General features: G+C 43.3%; 1 protein-coding gene across 9 annotated transcripts; it reads left to right on the plus strand.

The window, feature by feature from the left end:
- Positions 1–818: 818 nt before the first annotated feature.
- Positions 819–15674, plus strand: LOC144109859 (uncharacterized). 9 transcript variants are annotated; one of them, XR_013309639.1, is made up of 5 exons: positions 819–1617; positions 1852–1961; positions 10138–10310; positions 10865–13649; positions 15211–15674. XR_013309639.1 is itself a non-coding variant. In XM_077642635.1 (5 exons), the coding sequence occupies exons 3-5, from the start codon at positions 10278–10280 to the stop codon at positions 15461–15463; spliced, it is 336 nt and encodes a 111-aa protein (XP_077498761.1). In that variant the 5' UTR covers positions 819–1617; positions 1852–1961; positions 10138–10277; the 3' UTR covers positions 15464–15674. The 9 variants fall into 9 exon arrangements, 5 of the variants coding, with proteins under 5 accessions (XP_077498761.1, XP_077498765.1, XP_077498767.1 ...); XM_077642635.1 differs by having other exon boundaries at positions 13600–13649; XM_077642639.1 differs by having other exon boundaries at positions 1852–1948; positions 13600–13649.
- The last annotated feature ends 10018 nt before the right edge of the window (positions 15675–25692 follow it).

Consider the following 25692-nt stretch of genomic DNA (forward strand, 5'->3'; position numbering starts at 1 on the left):
GCTTCTTGCAACGTTCGCCTCGGCGGCCTTGTTGTGACGCTTTCGACTGCCGAAAACAGATGGCGCAACTGCCGCCATTCAGCGATAAAAACCTCGTCTGTGGGTTTTGGTTCGCCGATGTTACGTAGACGATTACGTTTTCGCATCATGCACGGCTCAACTAAGTAAGTACAGTTGTCAAACTTGCTACGATACAAAAGTTACCATAATACGCAAGCTCTGTGTGCAGTTCCATCGCAAATGAGCTAGCGGTTGAGGCGGGGTCGTGAAGATTGAAAGTCTTCACGATAAAAACGCACAATACTGCTCATTACACTGTAGCCCAGTTTTGCATGCGGGAACTCTGGACTCGGACTAGCACGCCCCACAGCAGCAGTGGCAGGCAGCTTCGTACTTCTTGACGTGACTATTTGTGAGACATGTCAAGAGGCGTCTTTCTTTTTAGCAGAAGTGCCCCTGTCCGTTTCCACGCAATGGCGGTGGTCGTTTTCTCGGGTAACAAAAAGAAAAAGAATGTTTGAAAAGCCATATATTCTGTCATCCATATGGGGGAGCCATTTTAATGGTCGATCTTCTGTACTAGTGCCGGCCACGCTATTCTTCTCTACGCCGTTCTACCAGTCGTTTACTACGGTGGCTGGATGATTCGTTTACCGTGCCGATTTACGGCCCTAAATCGTGTCCTCCTGGCGCGCGGGGAATATATATACTGCGCCAAAATATTTTTGGCGCATCTTTTTATTGCTTGAGCACCTTTCAAAATGTGCGGCTGCCCAACGTACGAGTTTCCTTGTTTTTTTTTTCAGATTTCAGTAATCTTGAAGAAAATACCGCCCCTTTCCATGGCTTTTTGCGATGGTTAGAGGACACCGTGCCATTCGAGAAAATGAGCTCCAAGCCCCGCTATTTCGGCATATTTCTGACAAAAATAATCCATGTATGAGAAACGCTCTTGTTTCTCGTGTTTTTCTGATGATGCAGACTTTGGCGGCCCAAGTAGAAATGCATGGCATGACTCATTCTCTAAGGGTTATCGAAGTAAAGAAAAAACATTCTGAATGGAGGCGTATTTCCGTTTGCTAGCCGCTGCAGACGCACTGTACCGCTGCAGACAAGCACAATGTTGCTCACGCCAACGCGCGCGTGGAGCAGCTGTTGCCATGACAACTATGTACAGTACTCACGGATTGAAATAGGACATTCGGAGCGCTAACCTTGCAGTGCCACGCGGCATGTGGTAAACCACAGGCCGGCTCATTGGCTACTGGAAGGAACAATTCTGCTTTGTAGATGTTCTCCCTCTCGCGCCATACCACAATGCACCACCTTGGTTTCATGAGCGTCTACGGGCGGCACTCCATGAAGCGACGGCCACGCGCTCCGAATGTCCTATTTCAATCCGTGAGTACTGTACATGCCATGGTTGCCTACGCTAACGCGCACACGGAGCAGCTGTTCCCATGGCAAAGTGTGGAAAATAGACGCGACGCCGGTAATTGCAAATGGCGGCGCCCAGCCGCCTCTGGGTGTTCGTGCTTTTCGATGACAGCAACGATGACTGCCGCTTGCGGCGACTATCAGACTATGCGAGTGCCGTTTGGACAAGCTTAATTCAAGGTGGGTATTTTTTTTCGCTTTCATTCTTTGCCTCGAGGCCGGTGAGGCGGTGAAGCAACGATGTCTGCCGAAAGGGTGGTATGGGATAAGTTTCATGAAGGTGAGTAGTTTATCTGGGACAACTGTGCTGTCCGTTTTTTTTAGTGCGTAAGAGACTACATGGATACATGGCGTAAAAGAGTGCCGTTTGGGAAATTTATCTGGGACAACTAGGCTGTCCGTTTTTTTTTTTAGTGCGTTCCACGACCACAGAACAGTTTACCCTGTGGATTTCCTTCTTAGAGCGGAACAGAAAGAAGTTGTGAAGAACAAGGTACCGTGAATGGTACAGGTAAATATTCTAGGTAATGCTTTTTTTATTAGAAATTTGCCACAACTTGGGCTATTTTCATCTTGTTCAATCATGCAAATGTTTTAGAACCTCCTGGTATTTTCTGGCTTTAAAAGCCATGAATGGTACAGGTAAATATTCTAGGTAATGCTTTTTTTATTAGAAATTTGCCACAACTTGGCTATTTTCATCTTGTTCAATCATGCAAATGTTTTAAAACCTCCTGGTATTTTCTGGCTTTTTTGGATATGCCCAAAAATTGGTGCCTACGCACGCATGCAGTTTACTTGCAAAATCAGCTGGTGATGACAACACCTGTAGTTCACCTTTTGGTGTTTTCCGTCTTATTAAAGCTCAGTTTTCGGTGACAGCAGTTCCTTTGACATTAGAATATCATAGTCTGCCGAGTAGCAGGTCAACTTTAATTTATCCTCAATGTTCTTTTAAGTTTTGTTTGATTTGTGCCCAGTCATAACTGAAGCTTATATTGTGTGTAGTTATCCAGCATTCATTTGGGGGCTGAAATTTTTCAGAGCACTTTAAAATTACTCTCAAAAGTGCACTTTCTCCTTAAATTATTTAGTTAACATGAGGTTCACGATTGCTATGCACTGAGAGAGCAATAAAACTTGTACGTTGTACAAAGATTGCTTTTAGATATTGAGTCTAAAGCTGTGTAAGTGAGGTTGTATATTGACTAATAATAAGCTGGTCCATCTAAAACCCAGATCTTTCATATGCGCAATTTCATATTCCAGAGAGCTGTGGCGTACAAAGTTTCTGAACGGCAAACACTGAAATATACACCTCATTAGTGTTGCACCCAGCTTCAGTGTATGTTGACTCGAGATAGATTGCTCGAAATGTAGGTGCATGAAACTATATCTGAAGGGAATTTAGTGAGGAAATCACTTCCAGTTCTCGGCATTTGAAAGGGTCATACACAGTGTAACGCTGAACAAACTTAAAGGCTTAGTCCCGTTTTGAGCTGTGCTAATTTCCCTTGCAGTTCTACATGTATGAAATTATATGCATTTAAAAAAAAGATGAGGCCAGGCATGGTGTCAGTGAGGTCATTAATTGTTTCATTCTTGCTGAGATGGCCGCTTGTGCTGCTAGCTAAGCTTTCTCGAACCGCTACGAATTGAAAACATGCTCATGACAGAAGAAGGAAGTTTGCACATTTTGTATGTGCCAGTCAGAGTCCTTTCATACATTGCACAAGTAGTGTACATTATTACATAGATAAGCTTCATGCAGTTACTATAATCTGAACTGCATGAAAAGGTTGATGTATTGTGAACATGGTTAAACAAGAATAAAGGGAGGACACAGTAAATGTCATACTGTCACTCACTTTCGAAAATGACACCTAATTTTAGTTACATCTTGTCTTCTCTGTAGTGAAGCATAAGATATTAGAATACACGGATCACCACATGGTATTTAGCTAGGCCTGCTATGTGATTTAAAATTCAATTTATTTTCTCATGCTGTTTCGGTTTAGGCAGCCGAACAATGGCTATAACATCAAAGGTCGTATAGGTCACTGCTTCTTCATTTGTAGTCATTCTCGCTCTTGAGACAGGCTGGTTTTAGCATTGCAGCTAATGGAAACAAAGAAGGAGCAGTTATATTGCAGTTTTTTTTATGCCGCATGTGGCGTACACCGACCTTTGATATCACAACCATCTCCTAGCCGCTGGAATCAAAACAGCATCAAGAGGAAATTCGATTGTAAATTATTTAGCGACTCTGATGTGTGAGGTGATCCATATATACTAATTTCTAACGCATCGTTTCAAACAAGAAAACACGCAAGCAAAGATTTGGTGGGTATAGTCCTGTAAAAAAAACAGTGAAAAAGCAAGGAAGGAGGAGAAATGAGAACCACACACACACACACACACACACACACACACACACACACACACACACACACACACACACACACACACACACACACACACACACACACACACACACACACACACACACACACACACACACACACACACACACACACACACACACACACACACACACACACACACACACACACACACACACACACACACACACACACACACACACACACACACACACACACACACACACACACACACACACACACACACACACACACACACACACACACACACACACACACACACACACACACACACACACACACACACACACACACACACACACACACACACACACACACACACACACACACACACACACACACACACACACACACACACACACACACACACACACACACACACACACACACACACACACACACACACACACACACACACACACACACACACACACACACACACACACACACACACACACACACACACACACACACACACACACACACACACACACACACACACACACACACACACACACACACACACACACACACACACACACACACACACACACACACACACACACACACACACACACACACACACACACACACACACACACACACACACACACACACACACACACACACACACACACACACACACACACACACACACACACACACACACACACACACACACACACACACACACACACACACACACACACACACACACACACACACACACACACACACACACACACACACACACACACACACACACACACACACACACACACACACACACACACACACACACACACACACACACACAGCATTTGAAGAGCAGTGAAGAGAGGAAGCGAGTGTGTTCCATGCCTTACCTGCATTATGTTTCTCACGTCAAGAAAGCTGCAGGCAGGTAACGAGTAAGCCTATGTTTTTGGTGCAATTAATGCGAGGAGCTCCAAATTTTTGTGGAATTTGGCAATACATTTTGCTGCATGAATGTTCCGTCTTGTCAAGCTTATAGTGGCATTCCTATGTCGTTTTAGAGGCATAACTGCTTCATGGCGCTTTTCCAAATACACATACTGACTATAAATATGAGAAAAATGGGGAGATAGTGCAAGGACAATGGTGACATTCTTGAAAGAACAAAAATAAACAAGGATACTGTACCATTTTCACTATGAGTTTGGGCCCACCTATTGATTTGTTGAATTCCAAAAGCATTTTGTGAATGAAGATTCATCTAGGACCACTGTTTATTTCCAGAAATGAGACCACTGCCACTCGGAACAGTGAATTGCAAAAGCTACAAAGGAATAATTTCAAAGCATATTAGGAAAAATAAATCTTTCACAACAAGAAACACTGACATCAATGGCAAATATGTTGAGAGATGTTTGAATGAATAGACTCTTTTGGTACAATTTTTGTCTTTCGTTCCATCAACTAACGGCCACAAATTTTATACCTCCTCTCGTAAGCTTGCCAAGGTGTACCCAAGGTTGAGCAAAAGATTAAGAGCTGAAAGAGTTAACAAAAAAATATGTAAGCAAACACAATGCACCTCACGGCCATCAACAAGACCCTTTATTCCAACTTGCGGCTCATTCAAAAACATCCCCTTTGGTAATACTGTCTGTGGGGCTAAGTTGGTGCATGGTTTTGAAAACAGACGTGCAAAACAGACAACGCTGGGAGAAGATAGAAGAAACAAGTGCAACTGTTTATTGACCTATTGCAGCAAGTGAATATATAGACAAAAAGGCAAGAGTAGAGAGGGACCTACACATGCGCACAAGTAGAAACAAAAAGGTAACAAATGGCTATAGAAAAAAATGTGTCTCCGCACATATCTAAAAAGACACTTTCTTTTCTGTCAGTAAGCGAGGGTGTCCTTACATAATCTCTTCCGCCTTTGTTGATGTGGAAAGCCTCTATAAGTTCACAGGCTGTAATATCTTTGCCCCTGCTTAGGATTTTTGTTTCCTTCAGCTTTGCCTGGCATTTTTTCTTCTTTTTCCCTGCAGGCTTTACAGTAATGTGGTAAGAAAGAACCCGTGCCATTCTTTAATGCGTGATTATGGTCAGCAAGGCTATCATTAATACATCAGCCCGTTTGGTCAATGTAAGATTTCCCACATGTCAGCGGGATCTGATAAACTACGCCCGCTACACATTTCACAAATGGCGTCACATGCTTTTTCTGGCATTCTGCTTTTTTCGGTTTGTTTGAATCCATTTTGCCACACAAGGAGAACAGCTTCTTGGGGGTGGAAAAACTACACGAACTTTAAACTTTGCCTCAACATGTTTCAGATTGTGTGCCATCTTATGAATATAAGTAATTATCACAGGTTTAGTTTTCTGTTTGGCAACATCGTTTTTTGCACTGTTATTACACTTTTCTTTTGTTAACCTTTTTCAGTAACACTTTGGCAACTGAGCAGAGTAGGATAGCCAGCTTGAAGGGACACAAATTGGAATACAGGCCGAGATTCGCCTACCGTGTGGGAGTATGCCCATTTGGCAATGCACTGCAGTATATGCAAGAAACATGGCTGCTGCCCTGCCCTTGAAAACACAGTGTTTTTTGCAAAGGCAAGAGGTAAAGCTAAAAGGAAGGTAACTGAGGCTTTCATACCGCCAAGAATGCCGACAAAAATATATGAGCACGCCATCTATCTTCATCATTATCATCATCAGCATGAGTGCGCCCACTGCAGGGCAAAAACCTCTCCCATGTCTCTCCCATTAACCCTGTCCTTTGCCAGCTGCAGCCACTGTATCCCCGTAAACTTCCTAATCTCATCCGCCCACTTAACTTTCTGCCGTCCCCTGCTACGCTTGCCTTCTCTTGAAATCCACTCCGTTACCCCTAAGGACCAGCAGTTGCCTTGCCTTCGCATTACACGCCCTGCCCAAGCCCATTTCTTCCTCTTAATTTTGACTAGGATGTCATTAACCCTTGTTTGTTCCCTCACCCACTCTGCCCGCTTCTGGTCTCATAACGTTACACCTAACATTTTTCTTTCCATAGCTCGCTGTATTGTCTTTAACTTAAGCTGAACCCTTTTCGTTAGCCTCTACGTTTCTGCCCCATAGGCGAGTACCAGCAAGATACAGCTGTTGTACACTTTTCTGTTGAGGGATATTGGTAAACTGCTATTCATGATCCGAGAGAACCTGCCATATACGCTCCACCCTTCTTATCCTAGTTATATCCCTCTCATGATCCGGATCAACAGTCTCTGCCTGCCCTAAGTAGACATATTCCCTTACCACTTCCAGCATCTCGCTTCCAATTGTGAACTGCTGTTCCCTTGCTAGGCTATTGAACATTACTTTGCTTTTCTGCATGTTAATTTTTAGACCCACCGTTTTGCTCTGCCTGTCTAAATCATTGATCATGCTTTGCAATCCATCTCGTGAGTGACTCAGCAAGGCAATGTCATCAGCAAATCACAGATTATTTAGGTATTTTCCATTAACTGTTATCCCCAGCTTTTCCCAGTTCAGGCCACATGATGTTATAACCCTTTTTTTTTGCTGTAGTATGCAGTCTCCCCTTCATATTTTGTGCATATACAAGGTGTCCGATTTAATTCAATACAAATGGTTTATTAAACATTGCATTTGCTGTACACCACAGCTTTGGAAGTTGAATAATCAGTGAGGCTCATGCCTCAGTCAAGTGCAATGTAAATAATAAATGCTTATCCATATAACACTTTCAGATTGGCTTTTTAAATCCTGCGTTTAAGTCATATCTATAGGGAATAACATGGCACACCCTGTATACCATGAGTATTCCGCCCAAACATATTCTTTAAGAATAAATGAAAACACTGAAATGGCTCCATTGCGCCATCTTCTCACAATATGTCAATGCTAATGGCAATTGCTAGAGTTTATCAAGGCCGGAAATCAAAGCAGCATTTTACCTGACGGACCATAACAGGTGCTGGCACCACATCGCTGGAACTCCTTTATAAAAATTTATTTCTCGCCAACAAAATATATTTTTCTAGTTTTTTTAATATGTGAAACTAAATGGGTTGATTATTTGGCTAATTTTTTTGTCTAGCACTGTTACCCACATAGCATTTTCTGGTCCTCAATGTGGCCATTTCCGCAGAAATCTATGTACTTTTTATTAAATTACAGAACAACGCAAGGTTCAAGTTTAATTCAAACAGTGCTAGATCAAGGTTTCAGGCAAAACTCCAAAAAAGTTTGCTTAAATTTAGACTCCAAGTTTAGTTTAAAAAATGCGGAAATCTTTAAATTTTTCTCCTGTTAAGCACTTCCATTTTAAATCAAAATGGCATCATCCACAGTTTATTTTTTGAGGCATGACAGGGCATCTCAATACCAGACTACGTGCAGAGATAAACTTTGCCGACAAGGACCGGTTCCTGAACAATAATTCTTGCAAAATGCCCAGATGAAGGTGATGTCTTACACTTTGGAGCATGATATATGGAGAAAATTTTTTTTTCTTTGAAAGAAGGTCTCTACACTTCTGTTGGGACTGGTCTTCCATGAATTTTCTCAGCGGAATCTAAAATACCAAGAATTTGGTGCATCTCCTTTCGCATGGAATGACTCTGCTGTCCCCAAATTTAATTCTTGAAATCGACTGGGAAGTACTTTAAAAAAAATTGTTTCATGAACCTCGGCGGATGTGAATAGTGACGACACATTCAAGAAACGGGCAATTTTCTCTGTTAAGGTTTTCTGCCTAGATATATGCCTTACGGAGCATACTTGTCCCCAACAGTTTTATGTTTTCTGGGCCACTTGTTTCGTTGCACTCCTAGGACCGCAGCGCAGGTCTAGACAACCGTTTTTTCAAATTTATGAATTTTAAACTTCTTGTATGAAATTGTCTTCTCACTTTAATATGTCAACAAACACTGAATCTCAAAAATTCAAAACAAAAATTTGAGCTTTGCAAAACAAAAAGAATTACAAGAATGACTTCACCCTGCAAGAACAATGAATGTTGAACTAGCCTTCTGCCATATATTTTCTTAGCTTTGCAGGTTTTAAGAAAAATATATTTAGGAAAATAATTTTCTGCAAATAAAACAGTGACATTTGATGAGAGCAGTCATAAAATTATTTTTAAATTGCTCAAAAAATGTCATGTAAATACAGCTAGAAATAAACTAAATTTTGTTGAAAGTTGCGTCCCTTCTTAAATGGAGATGTGGGACAGACTGCCGGACATATCATGCTGACTTGAAATCCTATTGTTTACATCAAGTGCCGTATTGCTTGCTGCATTGCCTTTCTGACTGGTTCTCGCATTTCCTTGCCAAGTGTGAGTGAACTTTGAAAATGGGCAAGGTGCCACCTCTTTTTGACACAAAGTGGCACATGACCAGAAATGTTGTTTGAAGTAATGGCCATTTGGCAATCACTAAGTGCCAGCAGACTCGTTGGAAATATTCAGATATCACTCTTGCTTGACACTTCAGCAGCCGACCATGATGCAGGAATACTTTACTGTGAGGCTGTTTATTGCCATGGGTGCACTCCAGAAACGCCACTTTGTAGCACTCTGTATGTAGCCACTGTCTGCAAGTTACCACATCTGTTCTTCCATGGCCGAGATAAAGGTGACCCCCAGCCATCATTTGTATCCAAAGAGTCTCCCTGTGCATCGCTCCCACTATAGTGGCAGTGTTCATCATGCTGTTCGTCTTTTGATACAGCCACATTAGAAGATGCATGCAAAGTTAGTGGGCTTCCTCATAACAGGAACATTGAAAGGACTCTCAAAATGAACACTGAAGCTTGTTTGGCTGGCTGCTGTTTACTTCAGAAAGTTTTGCATAATACCTTTTCTGTGTGCTCAACTTACTGCCCTACCATTTCTGTATTTTTTTTGTCATAGCAGAGATGAGGGACATTCCTTAGGAAGGCCATGCATATCATGCGAAATCAGGTGGTGTTTTTCGAATACTGCATGGTTATAGAGGCATGCCTCGTTAATATGGTACTTTTGTCCCCCGTCAAAACTGTCCATAACAAATTGGGAATAAAAATAAAAAGTAGGCATTTATTCAGATATATACACTGGGATTACAGTATGCTTTTCTGCATAACAACAAGCAGTGAATTGCAAATTATAATCTTAGAAACTTGAACATTTTCCCGGTCGCAAAAGTTGTACTGCGGTGCGAAGTGCCTCACAGGCCGTGAGAGACATGATGGCATTATTCGCACTTGGTGCCCGATTCTCTGTCCGATTCTGTTTTTGCTGTTGTATCCACAGTGGCCCTGTAGACTACTTGCTTGTTCACCAGTTGTTCATCACTTCCTGGTCTACTGCATCAGCTGCAGGCATTCGTGAAGACTCGCGAGGAGGATGTCATTGATGCGCACATTCATTTGCCTGTGACCTCCCTGTGAGGAATGCGATTTCTTGGCTGCTCTGTGACAACGATGGTGAGCCAATGTATATGTGGGCTTTGTTGGCTATGCAGAATCTTTCCAGGTTTGTGTGCGTTTGCTTGTACTGGAGTTATAGGTTCCCTGGTTCACCCATCTGTTTGCATATGGTTCTGTGTTCATGTTAGCACCATTTGCATGTTCCCTAACGAAATTCCAATTCTTGTGCAAGATGTCTGCACAATGACAGACACTGCACTGCTGAGTTAAGCCATTCCCGAATCTGGCGGTATCAATGCTAGGGTCTGTGCGTCAAAGCTGAGGTTAAGTGTTGGACCTGTCTAACTCCCAAAGTTTAATTTCGGTTTCATTCCTCATTGGTTGGACTAAATTAAATTGTTCTTGCTGCTTATACTTGTAAATTTAGAGCTTTGAACTGCTGTTAAGCTCAGTTTCTCTGCGCTTAACCGCAGTCATATCTCAAGACCAAATACGGCTCAATTTTCACCGCAACTGTTTTTCTTGTGTGCTTCTTTTTCTGAGTGATCATCACACTGCAAGTGAACAGCTTTGTTTTCATTATTTTTTGAGTGGCTTTGTTCTCTTTGCAGGCGCAAGTTGGTGCAACAAAGGATGACAAAGCTTCCATTCTTTTCTTTGCAATGTTGAAATGCTTATGGATGTGGTCATTTGAAAATTTATTTATTTTCACATCCTGCAGCCTCAGGTGAAACTGTGGCGTGAGGAGCGGAAAAAATATGTACCCCAGTGTGCCCTTCTGAACACCTGCCCGATGACAGCAGGGTCTAATACACTGAATATTGTGCAGTGGAATTTTTTCCTTACATATTTCTTTACACTTTTTTTCCCAGAAATGGTTGCCCTCATCCTACAAAGTAATGCAACTAGTGCTGTGCAGAAAAAAAACACTGACATTAGTTTGCTGCCAGATTTTCAAGCTATGCAACAGCTGAAATGCCCTGGGGACTATACCATGAAGCCTTCAGCAACACCCGCCACGGTGGCTCTGTGGTTATGGCGCTCGGCTGCTGGCCCGGAAGTAGCGGGTTCAATCCCGGCCGTGGCGGCGAAATTCTAGAGGCCCGTGTACTGTGCGATGTCAGTGCACGTTAAAGAACCCTAGGCGGTCGAAATTTCCGGAGCCCTTCACTACGGCGTCCCTCATAGCCTGAGTCGCTTTGGGACGTTAAGCCCCCATAACCCTTCAGCAACATTGGCCAAAACGTAGTTAAGGTACTGTGCTTCTGCTAAGTGTGCATTCTTTGAGGACCTGATGCCAACATCGTGTGAACATGACATTGAAGAGATGTCTTCACGATAGCTGTCTTGACAAGTTTACGGTGGAATGAATTGTATGGAAGCAGTCCTTTAACAAAGGCACTGTCTCCTCATTGCTCTTCAGAGCAACCAAACTGCCATATATATAGCCAAGAGAAAATCGGACAGCGATTCAATGTCAAAGTGGTTGTTTTCTGTGCCAAACGAGCTGCAATCGTTGTACCAGATGCCTAAGCCAACCATTTCTTGCACGAATAGAATGCGAAAAAAGACAAACATAACATCAGATTTTTTCAGTGCACAGGATTCATTGTACATTGGATCCCGCTGTCTTAGGTGTGGTTTCTTTAACGGCAGACTGGGGTACATTTAAATGATTGTAAAAGTCAGAGAATGGTGGTTTCCTCAGCTTTCATTGCAGAGTATGCAGATGCCAACATATCTTTGACATATTGTAATGGGAAGAAGCATATCTGATAACCCGAGAAATTGTCTGAACAGAAATAATTCATAGTCTGAAAAGAGAAAACTGCACATTTACTCTGGCCGACATTTTACTGCAGTAACCTGCCGTCATGATGATGATTCTTATTCAATCACAGTGGTAGCACTCTTTACAGCATAAGTCTGTGCAAGAGTGCAAACAGTAAATGGCAAGCAGCAGCAGCAGTGCATCATCCTTTCCCCTGTATTCATTGTCTGTGTACTTAACCAAAAATAAAAATTAAGGTTACTGATGCTGCAAGGCCAGGCCCCTTCTCATCAAACAAGCTATTTCTTACAATATACTTCGCACCAAGGCACTGCGAGTTTTCTGTTCGAAACATAAGTTAAGGACCTGCACAACAGAGTCCACACAACTTTCTGCACAGTGTGGATGTTAGACGAGTGATGTATTCCTTCCAGTCCTCATAAACTGGCAGTCAAACCACACCTTCGGTCACATGCAGCGTCACACTGATGTGGATGTTAGTTTTCTGTACAGTATGGTACACTGTTAAAGGGAACATGCGGTCGCATGAAGTTTACTTTCCGCGAGGCGCTGCTGAGGAAAGCCGGAAAGAATGCCGAGCTGATTATGGTCTGGAGTTTTTTTCGGCATTCTGTCCCCATGCATGGATCTCATTTTTTACACCCACAACACATCGATTACCTGTTCTCGCTGCTGAATTGGCTTTTTCCTATCTGTGGTCGCATTTCGTGCGAAATAAGCAACATTTTCTGCAGACTAGATTATCCATGCAATGACACCATTTTTTTAGACATCAACTGATAATCCTTATCGCATGCTTTGTAGCATTTCCAGCCTTTGTAGCGTTTCCAGCACTCAGCCTGTCTGTAAAAGCGTTTTTTGTTATTGTTTCGGCGATGTAGGTGCCGATTAAACCAAGGCGCAGTGTTAGTGCATGAAGCTGTCAATAAGAACAGCATGTTTATTACTGTTTATCAACGTGTACTGTACGCGTTAAGTGGCATATGAACCAAGTCACTCACACATGGATAATCTAGTCCGCAGAAAATGTTGCTTATTTCGCACGAAACACGACCACAGGTAGGAAAAAGCCAATTCAGCAGCGAGAAGAGGTAATCGATGTGTTGTGGGTGTAAAAAATGAGATCCATGCATTGGGACAGAATGCCGAAAAAAACTCCAGACCATAATCGCCGACCCACATCGCCGAAACAATAACAAAAAACGCTTTTACAGACAGGCTGAGTGCTGGAAACGCTACAAAGGCTGGAAATGCTACAAAGCATGCGATAAGGATTATCAGTTGATGTCTAAAAAATGGTGGCATTGCATGTCATCAATTTTTTGGGAAGGAAGCATTCGAGTATTTTTTATTTATTTACACATACTGCTGTCTCTTCTCATAGAGGCATAACAGGGGTGGGCTACACAGCATTTGATTACAACAATGTCAATAACATAGTTAGGCAGTTCTTTTTGAAATTTATTATTTAGCAATGCACGCAGATCACCGTCCAAGTTTTTCCATAATTTAACATTCTGTGGACCTTGATATGCCGGCCTGTTGACATTGCAGATTTGCAAGCTTGAGCCATTTTTGCAAGCCACCCAAGACAAACACATTAGGTAAAAAATTGTGAAGCGTAGTAGTGATGTCATTGTTAAAGAGTGCGGGAAGACGGGACACATGAAAGGAAGACAAACAACACAACCACTGAAGCAACTGGATCATTACCAACTTGCCCAAACAGAAGCTTTAATTTAGTGGTGATATGTTCACTTTTTCAAGAACTGGTGAGCGGTTCCAGCAGCTTTACATCGTACCAGTCTTTTTAGTTTCCATTTACCCACTGCAGTATGTTTTTTCACATTCACACTGCTCTGATATAACTACCAGCCCTTCTGACATGTATGATCCTTACAAAACTCAGTGAAATTTGGGTGCGCTGAAAAACCCATATACATGCACGATAACCCATAGCAACATTTCCAAGGCAATCATGAGGGAACATGCACACTCCATTCACTGGCATAATGCCAGGCAACTGGTACACAAGGCACCAGCACACCATTGAAGTTTTTCCTACACAGCCACATTCTGCAAACCTTTGAGGCTGACAAAACAGAAGATAGCAGTGCAGCACAAGGTCATGACTGTGACTCAACATTTTTGGATGATAGGATTTAACAAAAGTGGCCATGGAAAAAACTGTCAAACATGCACATAGCTAACATACAACAGAGGAGAACCGTATATTGGTGAGTTGTTGGTATACCATGGCAACAGCAGCACCACAAGACAATGGCACAGGATCAGCACAGCCCCCTAGTTCTTCTGTCAATATCTTTTGTTGCTTCTTCGACCACAGATTGAATATTCTATATCCAGTACTTCTCATGATAACCTGGTATCTTGCAAATACTTAAAAAAAATCTATATTTAGAATGAACTTAAACACTTGTACCCATTCTTGAATTACTCATAACATGCTTCAAGATTTTTTTTTTTTTTCTGGGAAGAGGGGGGGGGGGAGGCAAGATGCTGGCAGAAAACTTCAAACATGTTTGTTACATGGTTTTTCAGCAGTGCAGGGGACAAAGGACGTGACAAGTGCACAGACACGGCGCTGAACTTGCAACTGGTTTATTGAGGCGATTTCCACGACTTAAATACAGTGGCAACCAATCTCAAATGAAAAGACAGATATGCAAAACATTGACGAAAATAACAATTCCTGAGCACAGGTCTACAGAGGCACAAGACCAGCTGCGCACGTTTTTCTATTCTCATCAAGGAAACATAGTTCTTTATCAGACAGAGCTATTAAGGCAACGCTTACGCATTCATCTTTGAATTAATGGATTTCATGAGCTTCAATGATTTCACGAGTGATTTTTGTTCTATTACCTGACAGTAGTGGAAATCGCCTCAATAAACCAGCTGTAAGTTCATCGCCGTGTCCGTGCACTCGTCACGTCCTTTGTCCCCTGCGCTGCTGAAAAACCATGTCACACCAACTTGCCCAAGCTTCTACAGTATATGTTTGCTACGTCCTTTTGCATACATTCCTCCCAGATATTTTGGGGGACACTGTGTTATCTGTTCTTATAAGTAAACACAGGTTTTTTTTTAATGCTCCTTTTCTTATTCTCAATTTGCTGTTAACTATTGTTACAACCCTGCTAGGGGCACGTTGTTTGACCCCTCGTTGACCTTACGAAAAAGAAAAAAAGATGTCTCGGGGAAACTACCCGTGGAATCTCCCACGCACGCTACCCTTGTGTCGGACCGTGAGACGCGACTGACGATGGACAAGATGACGAAAGGAAGCGGGCAGAAGCGCATTCCAGAGGACGAAGTAGCAGCGGACCTCCGTATCCTCCTCGCCCATTCCCACAGGACTCAGCGTGCTATGTGCGACGACTCTTCCGATCTCTGAATCGTGTGGTGAAAGCGGCAAAGCCTCGGTGCATTTAACAAGTGTCCCGAGTACGAACGATCGCTCTGGGCCCTGACGACAAGGCTCATCCAGTTGCTCGACGCTATGAACTTTTAATTCTTGACTGTTTGCTCTTTCTGTTTCCTTTTAAATTATGTAATCAAGTTTCATGAAAAGTGCCAGTAGACCCGTTTGTTTTTTGTTTTCCCAAGTTTGAAGTTCCACATTTCTTCAACCTGAAGGCTCGGACACGTTACCCAACGGAGCCCGGGTTAGAGATAACCCCTGCGCCACAACACTATGAAATGATTTACTTTTCACTGTTCAGACATTTTTTACAGTTGAACATAGTCTCAGCAGATACTTTCTTGTTACACAGTACTCAGTACCGTAACTGTTTTCATGAAAATTATTTTCAACAAATCTGTTTTGCACTCATCTGCCCAAACTTTGGCCTACAGCAGATAGATCTGAGAAAAACGCACCAAGAGTTTATTGCCACTCAATGTTATTTCACAATATCCTCATACGGTGATGCCAAGTTCAGCAATACATAGTACCACAACTTGTTTGGCAGACTTCGCTACAAATGTATTAGGCTGTCTTGCCATGCTGTTGCCAAATACAAGACATGTTAACCAGCTGCAGCATTTGTCATTATGAGCAGGCAATGGTGGTGAAAAACACTTACAGTAAAAAAAGAGAGAGAGAGAGAAGAGGCTATCAAATACAGATGCTTTGCTAAAGCATGTTGATGACCTCTGTTACGACTAGTTATGTCAAACTGAACTGGTAGCCGCGTTCACACTCATTTGAGGTGCTGAATCGAGCTGGACTGGTCAGAAACGTGCTTATGGAGTGTCTTTATACGGTTATGAAGACCTCAACTGTACAGCAATTGTAAATGTCACTGTCATTTTGGCTCAGGAGGGCTAATATTTTAGTGTGAAAGTACTACTTCACGAGGTCTAACTGGCTCACAGAGTTAATGTAAAGCTTGACCTTGAGGATGACCTTGGCAAACAATAAAATAAATATTGCCGCGACTGGGATTCGAACCCGCGGCGGCGCGAACAGATCAATTTCGCTGGCCTGTGCACGAGAGCACTATGCTGCTGCCGCAGACGACCCCGGCTCGCGTTAAACTGCAACACACGCTCGCGCTGTGCATTGCATGTCGTCGTCTTCCATCAACTAAAACTACTATAGGCCTAATCTCGTCGCCAGAACTGCCGACGACCTAGCAAAGCGAAACCACGAGACAACCAGGCTAAACACGTGCTTTCACACATACACTCGGTTTAACTACGTTAAAACCCTACCATTCCTCCTCCTCCCCCCCCCCCTCCCTCCCCCTCCCCCTCCCCTCCCCCCCCCCCCCCCCCCCCCTGTGTGGCACCCGTTTACTATACAGGGTCACAGTGGCTGAGCAGCTCGCGTACTGCGCTCAGTATTTCTAAGAAAATTAACTGTGTGAACTCGCTTAATTGAACAGGTCAGGCCTGAAGTGATCAATTTCGAATGGCGCCACAAGGAGGTACTATCGGCAGGCAAAATTTACGAGGTGGGAGTGTACGGGGAAGATTGGTTTCTGGGGAAAAGAAATGGCGCAGTATCTGTCTCGCATCTTGGCGGACAACTGAACCGTGCCGTAAGGGAAGGGTAAAGGACGGACTGAGAGAAGAAAGGAAAAAAGAGGTGCCGTAGTGTATGGCTCCGGAATAATTTCGACCGCCTAGGGATGTTTAACGTGCACTCACATCGCACAGCACACGGGTGCATTTGCGTTTGGCCTCCATCGATAACGCGGCCGCCGCAGTCGGGTTCGAACCCGGGAACTCCGGCACAGTAGCCAATCGCTCGAAGTGTCTGAACGAGGGGATGTGCATTCGCCACACGCTGGTAGCATTTTTAAAGCACTAGGTCGCGAGGAAGCCCCACAATAACTTTTCTGCCCCGAGAACACGCACCCCAATAACTTTTGCTGCTGGTGGTACATACATTGACTCTGTCCGATAGGATTACGCAGCAGTAAAAGCCTCAGAAAAGAAAAGTGACCATAAGGTACCTCAACTACTCTTTTCCGAAAAATTAGTACAGTACTAACGAAGGCCGTGTAGGTAGCCGCGCAGCACGGAAAGCTCACCTGAACTGGCTCCAACGTGTCATACTTGAACACTGCAGCATAACTTCTTTTGCTTGCGCTTAAAAATGCACTCAGTGTTACAACAAACGCAAGAACAGCACCAATCCAGCCACAGATACAAACGACCCGCGGCACGCAGGATGATGCTGATGTCGATGGGCATGCCGTCCCAGACAGATGGCGCTACAACGCTATCTACGAAATGAACTTTTTCTCCAACTGATACGAAATGCGCTGGAAACATGGCTCAGAATTATTAAAAATAACACCACAATAGCACCATAAAAACAATGAAAGCTGACAGCAAAAATAACGAAAGTACAGATTTTAGACAAAACGGCCAACCGTAAAATCAAAACCGAAACTCTGCAAAGAATGCATTCGGAAGGCAACTTCACCATTTTTTTTTTTTGTCATCGAAGCGCGTTGACCTACAGCTGCACCAACTTGAGTCTCAATTTCGAAGCGTAAAAATGTTACTCCTAAAACCGGCACCATTTTTTTCCTGTCCGAGTAGCGACAGCGCCTGCGTCACGGCAGCGGCAGATCTCCCAGGCATGAGAAGTATTTCAAGCAGAAATTTACAAGCTACATATATACGCCGTAGGTCTAGATACTCTTTCTCGAATCAAATGCTCTCTCGTAACCGAAACGAGATTGGTTTCGGTTCCATAGCGTGCACTGCCATCAGATAGTACACGGGCCTCTAGCATTAACGCCTCCATCGGAATGCGACAGCCGCCGCGGGATCGAACCCGCGTCTTTCGGGTCAGGAGCCGAGCACAATAACCACAGCAGCGGCTGAACAGAGGTGCTGGCATTCATGGAGGTACATGGAAGATATGGCGAAGCTATTATAATTGTGCAGTCTCAACCCCTTTTCTCGAGGCGTCATATCTCGTTTCACAATTGGACGGGTAAAGATTGCAGGCTGAGATAAGCCGCGTTTACAAGAATACAGCAGTGCCGCACCGCATATTTCGCGGACGTGACAGGCCACTATTCACATATGTACTACCGTGCACAAAAGTTTGCGGGACGAGAGTATTTGGAAAAACGTTTATTGCAGCTACACCTCGCTAGTCAGTTGCCAGATAGTGTATGAAGTATACTAAAGAGTGCTTGGCTAAGGTGGCCTACTTGGCCATTGTCTGGGCCCTTGGCAAGTTTACACTTTATCATAATGGCCGTCCTTTTGACGTGGTCACCAACCACCATGCCCTATGTTGGCTTTCTCCGCCTTAAGATCCTTTCGGTCTCCTGCCATGGCTCGATAGGCTCTCCATCTACAAGAATATAACATACGTGTCGTATATCAGTCGGGCCGCAAGCACCATGATGCTGATGCCTTGTCCCGCTCCCCGCTACTGGCCAAGCTTGCCAGCCTCTCTGCCCTCGAATCCGCTGCGCCTTCACTCAACACCTGCGACATGACTTCTGAGCAGCGTAAAGGTCACTGGATTGCCACTCTTCTTGACTTTCTCTCTGCCCCATCTACTGCACCAGCGTACTGCACGTGGAAAATTTGTAAATTGTAAGGTTTAACATCCAAAAACAACCCGCCAGCTACAAGGGTCGCCTTAGTGGAGGGCTCCGGATTAATTTCAAGCACGTAAAGAAGACTGAAGAGACATACACTTAATGCAATGTGACCATGCTGCCTCGAGAACTTTTGCATAGGCTGTCAGAAGCAAAAGGCCAAGGGCTATCCCGAACTATTTCCTGCGTAGTGTCTCATGGTGTCAGAAGCTCCAAACCATTTAGCTAAAGAGAGCTAATTCATCAACAGCTCAGAGCGAGACTAGCACCGTTCGTGCTTCAGGTTGTTGATCAATTCGACCTCACCATGACATCTGCGAGGCATCCTGGTTAGCTTAAATGTAGAGTGACTGCAAGCAGTGGTCCCTGGTTTTATCCCCAGACTAAGACGAATTTTCCTTCAGCTGCAAAGCTTCTGAGAGAGCTGTCTAGCTTTGCTCTGCAACCGTATAACTGCGATCAAGTCGAAACTCATGAGTAATTACAGCCTAATTGAAATTCACTTCGTCTCTAGTGTTTCCCTTAAACACTTTGGACTACATTGTGAATGTGCATTCCAAGAGCATCTTCCATTCCCCAATATTATCCTTGCCCTAAAATCGTTAGCAATCTGGAACTCAAAACAAAACAAGAGGCTCCATGCTGACACTGTCAAGAGGAATTTTCTATTCAGTCTTTAAGAATATATGGACCCTATTGTAACGATATTTTTGATACAGCATTGTGTATACAGACTTAGGACACAAATCAATCGCACTCTCACTTTACAGTTCCATTCAGTGCCTCTCACGATGAACCTTCATGTCTGCTCTTTGGTTATAAGAGGGTTTTTGCTGCAGTGCTGCCTGCATTACCTATTCCTTTCCAATTTCCTATTCTTATTTTGCCAAGGCTGTGGAGACTGATTGCACCTGTTTTAGTTAATAGGTATATTTAGCAGGCTAGTAGCTGCAGTCCACAGAGTGTTTGAAGTTACTTTCCTTGCAATAGAATAAAATGTAGCAGGAAGCTTTTAGATAACTGGATTCTTATGCTGCAATCCTGTTGGACCTAACATGTGCTTTCTGGCAGTTTCTCAGGGTCAACTTTCTGCATTTTTGGAGTACACTGAAACTTAGGATTAGGTACAATGTTAGATAACGCTTTGTGCAACATGCATGGAAGCAACTTCACATTTTTTTTTTGCCGTGGCTGCAATCCTAGCAGGATGATCTAGAGCATGAACTAACACATGCTGACGTTTTGAGTTTAGGTTCCCTGTTGGGCTTTCTAGAAACTATATGCTTGCTGCATGAAGTGAAGGGGTGGACGGAAACCTGTCTTGTCGGGGCTGGGCGTGGAAAAGGCAGAACACCGAGCAAAATAAAATGAACTCCTAAATGACCTTTCAGTTCCCACAGGGGAGCCTTGTTCACGAACAGGTGCAGACGTGTAAGGCTGGCTATTTAAGCTTGAAAATGTGCCCTAGGCAGCGGGCGTATGCACTAGGAAGTGCCCCGTCAGTGCGATTACGAGTGTGTTTGGTTGTCTGAATCATAGTAGAACACGTTCTTGGGCAAGTTGGTTCATAGCTTGAGTGGATGAAGCGCACAAAAGACACGGCACATAGGCAAAGACGGACACGACACAGGCGCTACTTGCAACTGTTTATTGGATACACGCACGGCTTATTTATAGCCAAGAGGTAGGGGTGATGGGAAAAAAACACAAGCAAAGGGTAAAAGATACTGGCGATGGTATGGATACTGCATTGTAGGGAACAAAAGTGACTCAAATCTTTCTAAACTTATCTAAAAATATACTCTCATTCTTATGTATGACTAGCAATGGGGTGCTGATGCAGGAACTCCCGCCTTTTTTAATCCGGTGGGCTTCTAGCAGTTCTCGGGCAGTCTTAATTATCTTTACTTCTGCAAAGGATTTGAGTTTCCTGGAGCTTTGGTTGACAATTCTTCTTCTCTTCTTTGCCGCAGTCCTTGCAGTGATGCGGCAAATGTGACCCGGTACCAACTCTTAGTGACCGTTTGTGCTCTGTTAAACGTGCATTAATACATCGGCCTGTCTGGCCGATGTACACCTTTCCACAGGTCAGCGGGATGCTATAAACCACCCCCACAGCGCATTTCAGAAACGGGTTTACATGCTTAATTTCACATTCTGTTGATTTGGCATCATCATTTCCAATCTTTCGACACAGTGATGCAAGTTTTCTGTGTGCAGAGAAGACCACTGGTACTTTGTATTTTGCAGCAACACGCTTAAGATTATGAGCCACTTTGTGGGAGTATGGAATCACCACCGGTTTGATTTTCGTTTCAGATACTTCACCATCTTCGCTCTTTCTTTCTCTTTTCTTTTTACTTTTTTCAGTAATGCTTCCGTGACAGAACTAATCACCAGGGAAGGAAAGCCTGCCTGTCTAAGCTTTTGTATCTGCATGTATATCAAAGCTTTCCTGTACTTTATGACAGCACGATTTTTTGAGAGATGTTTCAAGGCACATGATGGCAATGGCACGTTTCACAGTCTTAGAGTGCGTCGAATCGTAGGGCAACAATTCTTTGCGGGCACGAGGTCGCTACATCCAGCAAACGCCTTCGTCAGTAATGGTTATGTCAATATCTAAAAACTAACTTTTTTTTTCCGTGAGTTCATAAGTAAAATCCAGACACTTGCCATGTTGTTTAAAATCTAAAAGGATATCCTGCACAGTTTGCAAATAAGTCAAGGGTGATTGCTTAGTCAATATAATTAAAAAATCGTCAACGTACCTAAAGGTCTTGAGAACTTTGCTTGCGTCAAATGCCACCGATAAGGTTCTGTCAATGCCCGCAAGAAAGATGTTGCACAGTACGGGAGCGACGCACGAACCAATGCATATTCCTCTTTTTTGCACATACATTTCACTTTGAAAAGAAACGCTTGTCGAAGACAAATAAAACTCTAAGAGTGCTAAAAAGTTATCTGCAGATATTCCGGCAGTATTTTGGAAAGCAATCAGGCCGCTTGTTTCAATGCAGGCCAAGACAGATTTATTTATTTATTTATTTATTTATTTATTTATTTATTTATTTATTTATTTATTTATTTATTTATTTATTTCCTCAAAGGTCTCGGTTGAGACATTACGTGAGGGAGTGGACGGTATCTGGCAAACAATGGTAAAAAATGTTAAGATGAAAGGTTGGCGACGCTCCGCTTGAATTCTAGTGGGTTGATGATAATGGCAACTTCGGTGGGCAGGTCATTCCAGTCTCGTGCAGTACGCCGAAAAAATGACTGCTGGAATGTCACAGTATGGGCTTGTAGGGGATACACTGCGTTACTGTGACTGAACCGGGCGATGCGGTGGGCTCTTTTTATGTAGGGGTTATCAAGAGGCAAAGAATGGAAAAATTTATGAAAAAGGTTAAGACGTGCTATCTTACGGCGCGAGGCTAGGGGGGGCAAGTTGATTCGAGCTTTTAGTGCTGAGATGCTTGAGTGGTAGGAATAATTTGATAGAATGAATCGTGTTGCGCGGTTCTGAACCAATTCGAGGGCGTTAGTAAGATTAACGTGGTGCGGATCAAAAATAGCGTTAGCATACTCAAGCTTGGGACGCACAAAGGTTTGAAAAGCAAGCTGTTTAATAGGGGGAGGAGCGAGTGAAAGGTTACGGCGTAAATAACCTAGAGCACAATTAGCAGAATTTATTATGTGATTAATATGACAGGTCCAAGTTAGGTCAGGCGAGATATGCACACCAAGATATTTGAATGATTCGGATGTTCCAATCTGCAGGTTATTAATATTATAATTAGGCGCTACGTAATTACGACGACGGTGAATGGATATTAACACGGTTTTAGAAATATTTAATGACATGAGCCATGTTTTACACCAGTCCTGTATGCGAATAAGGTCAGTTTGTAATGCGAGATGGGCGGTGGAGTTAGTAATGCTTCGGTAAACGACACAGTCATCGGCAAAGAGTCGGATATGAGAAGAAATGTTGCACGGTAGGTCAGTAATATATATCAGGAAAAGGAGGGGCCCGAGTACCGTTCCTTGAGCTACCCCTGAGAGCACAGGTGTTAAGGATGAAGAGTGTGAATTGGCATATACGAACTGCTGACGGTTAGATAAAAACCCTCGAATCCAGTTCAGAACACATGGATGAATATTAAGGCGCGATAGCTTTAGTAAGAGACGACCATGGGGAACCTTATCGAACGCTTTTTCGAAGTCTAAAAACACTGCATCAGTCGAGATATTACGATCAAGGTTTAAATGTAAGTCGTGCAGGAAGAGTGCCAGTTGGGTGTCACAGGAATGATTCTTGCGAAAACCATGCTGGCTTGAGTGAAAAAAATGAACGGACGATTGGAAGGTAGCAATATGCGAGTATAAAACATGCTCCATTATTTTACAAGAAACGCTTGTTATGGAAATCGGGCGGTAGTTACTCGGCGATGATCGGCTTCCTTTCTTGAAGACTGGGATGACCTTGCCCACCTGCCAGTCACGTGGAATCGAACCGGTGTTCAGGGATTCCTGGAATATGAGCGATAAGAACAGGCTACACGTATGTTTAGTATTTTTTAGCACTTTGGCGTTGATACCGTCCACTCCAGTAGATGACGAGTTCTTCAGTGACTCAATTACCTTTTCTATGCCGACGGGATGAAATGTGATATTTTGCATGAGCGGGTGCGTAAAATATGGTGGATCTGGAAGATTGTCAAGGGGTTCATTAGTAAAGACCGAACTGAATACTGTGTTAAGAACATCTGCAACCTCAGTGTCGGGAATAGGAGATCTAGAGCTACTGTTAAGTGAAATCTCATTACATTGATTAGGGCTAATGGTTTTCCAAAATCGTTTTGGGTTAGTCTGCAGCATAGATGGTAAGGTAGTAGAAAAAACTTCCGTTTAGTCTGAGCGGTTAACTTGTCGTATTCTTTTGCGACAGCATGATACTTCTGCCATGTGGAAGAAGAGTTAGACAGCTTGGCCGACCGGAACAGGCGTTTTTTCTTGTTATTGAGTCGTTTGAGTAATACATTAAACCATGGTGATGTTATTCTTTCTGATATAGTAATGGTTGGAATGTAAAGGCTTATAAGCCGATGCATCTCTGTTTTGAAAAGTAACCAGTTTGACTCGAGAGAATGTAGTGGAAAGTTAGCAGCGAAGGTGTCGAAGTAATCTGATAATTCACGGTTCATGCTGGCATAGTCTCCTTTATCATAAAGCGTAAGTGTTTTTATTTTTTTGTTTCTTTAGTACATTGCAATAAAAAGAAGTATGTATCGTCAAATGATCGCTGAGACCGCGCAACAAGGTGATAGGAGTAAAATTATCAGGATGCGTTGTTAATACGAGATCTAGAACGTTGGACGAGTGGTCAGTAACGCGTGTGGGATCAGTGACGAGTTGAGTTAAGCCAAAAGTCATACACGTGTTTAAGAAATCGCTAGCCGGGCTGTTTTTCGATAATGTAGCGGCGGGATTAGACCAATCTATTGTGGGAAAATTAAAATCACCGAAGAGAAGGATGGGGCTAAGTGGATATGTTTTAATTAACACATTTAAGGCATCATGAAATAAGGGGGTGAAAGAACTGTCAGCATTAGGAGGGCGGTAACAAATACCAATGAGGATGGGCGGATGTGTAGCAGTGCATCGAAGCCAAATCATTTCCAGTTGTGAAGGGAGGTTAACAAATGAACAATGCAGATCCCGTTTAGTGGCGAGCAATACACCCCCACCGCGCGAATTATCGGGTCTATCCTTCCGGAATATCTCAAAATCTGGGAGAAATGGAAGAATCTCAGAATCGTGAACTGATGCGTTAAGCCATGTTTCAGTTAGTAGTAAGATATCGCATGAAGATGAACCTATTAAACTGCACAATGAATCGCGCTTGGGAACAACACTTCGAATGTTAGCAAGCAGAAATGATAAAGGGTGACGATTCGGCGAACGGGGTTCACAATTTGGTTTTAATGGTGGCTACAAGCTGTCCTCAACGACATGGTTAGAAACATGGTCGAAATGGTACGTTTTTTCACTTGTGACAAGCTTTTCATTTCGCAACTTGTATTTCAGTTTTCGAGCCTTTCCAAATTCGATGAGGTGTTTCTGGGCAAGGCGCGTGCTGGGAGAAAGATCTTGAGCAACCGCATATCCTGTGTCTTTGAATTTCCGAGCGGAAGACAGGACTTGCTCTTTGTCTTTAAAGTGAGCAAATCTCACAATTATAGGTCTGCACCTACCAGTTTGGAAAGTCCCAAGGCGATGTGCACGCTCAATGTCGCGTGGCTCTAACTGGATGTCTAAATACGGATTAATGTGTGCAATGATGATATTTTCAGAATCTGACCATGTTTCTTTATCTTTATCTTCAAGGCTGTAGAAAACAAGGTTGTTTCGTCTGGACCGATTTTCTGCATCATTTACCCGGGCAGACAGAGCATTTATCTGCGCCGTGTTCTCAGTGCTGATTCCATGCAGTTCTTTCAATTCAGTCTGCATGTCATCAATACCAACACATGCTGTC

This window comes from Amblyomma americanum, chromosome 1 (assembly GCF_052857255.1).
Source record: "Amblyomma americanum isolate KBUSLIRL-KWMA chromosome 1, ASM5285725v1, whole genome shotgun sequence".
Classification (NCBI taxonomy): domain Eukaryota; kingdom Metazoa; phylum Arthropoda; class Arachnida; order Ixodida; family Ixodidae; genus Amblyomma; species Amblyomma americanum.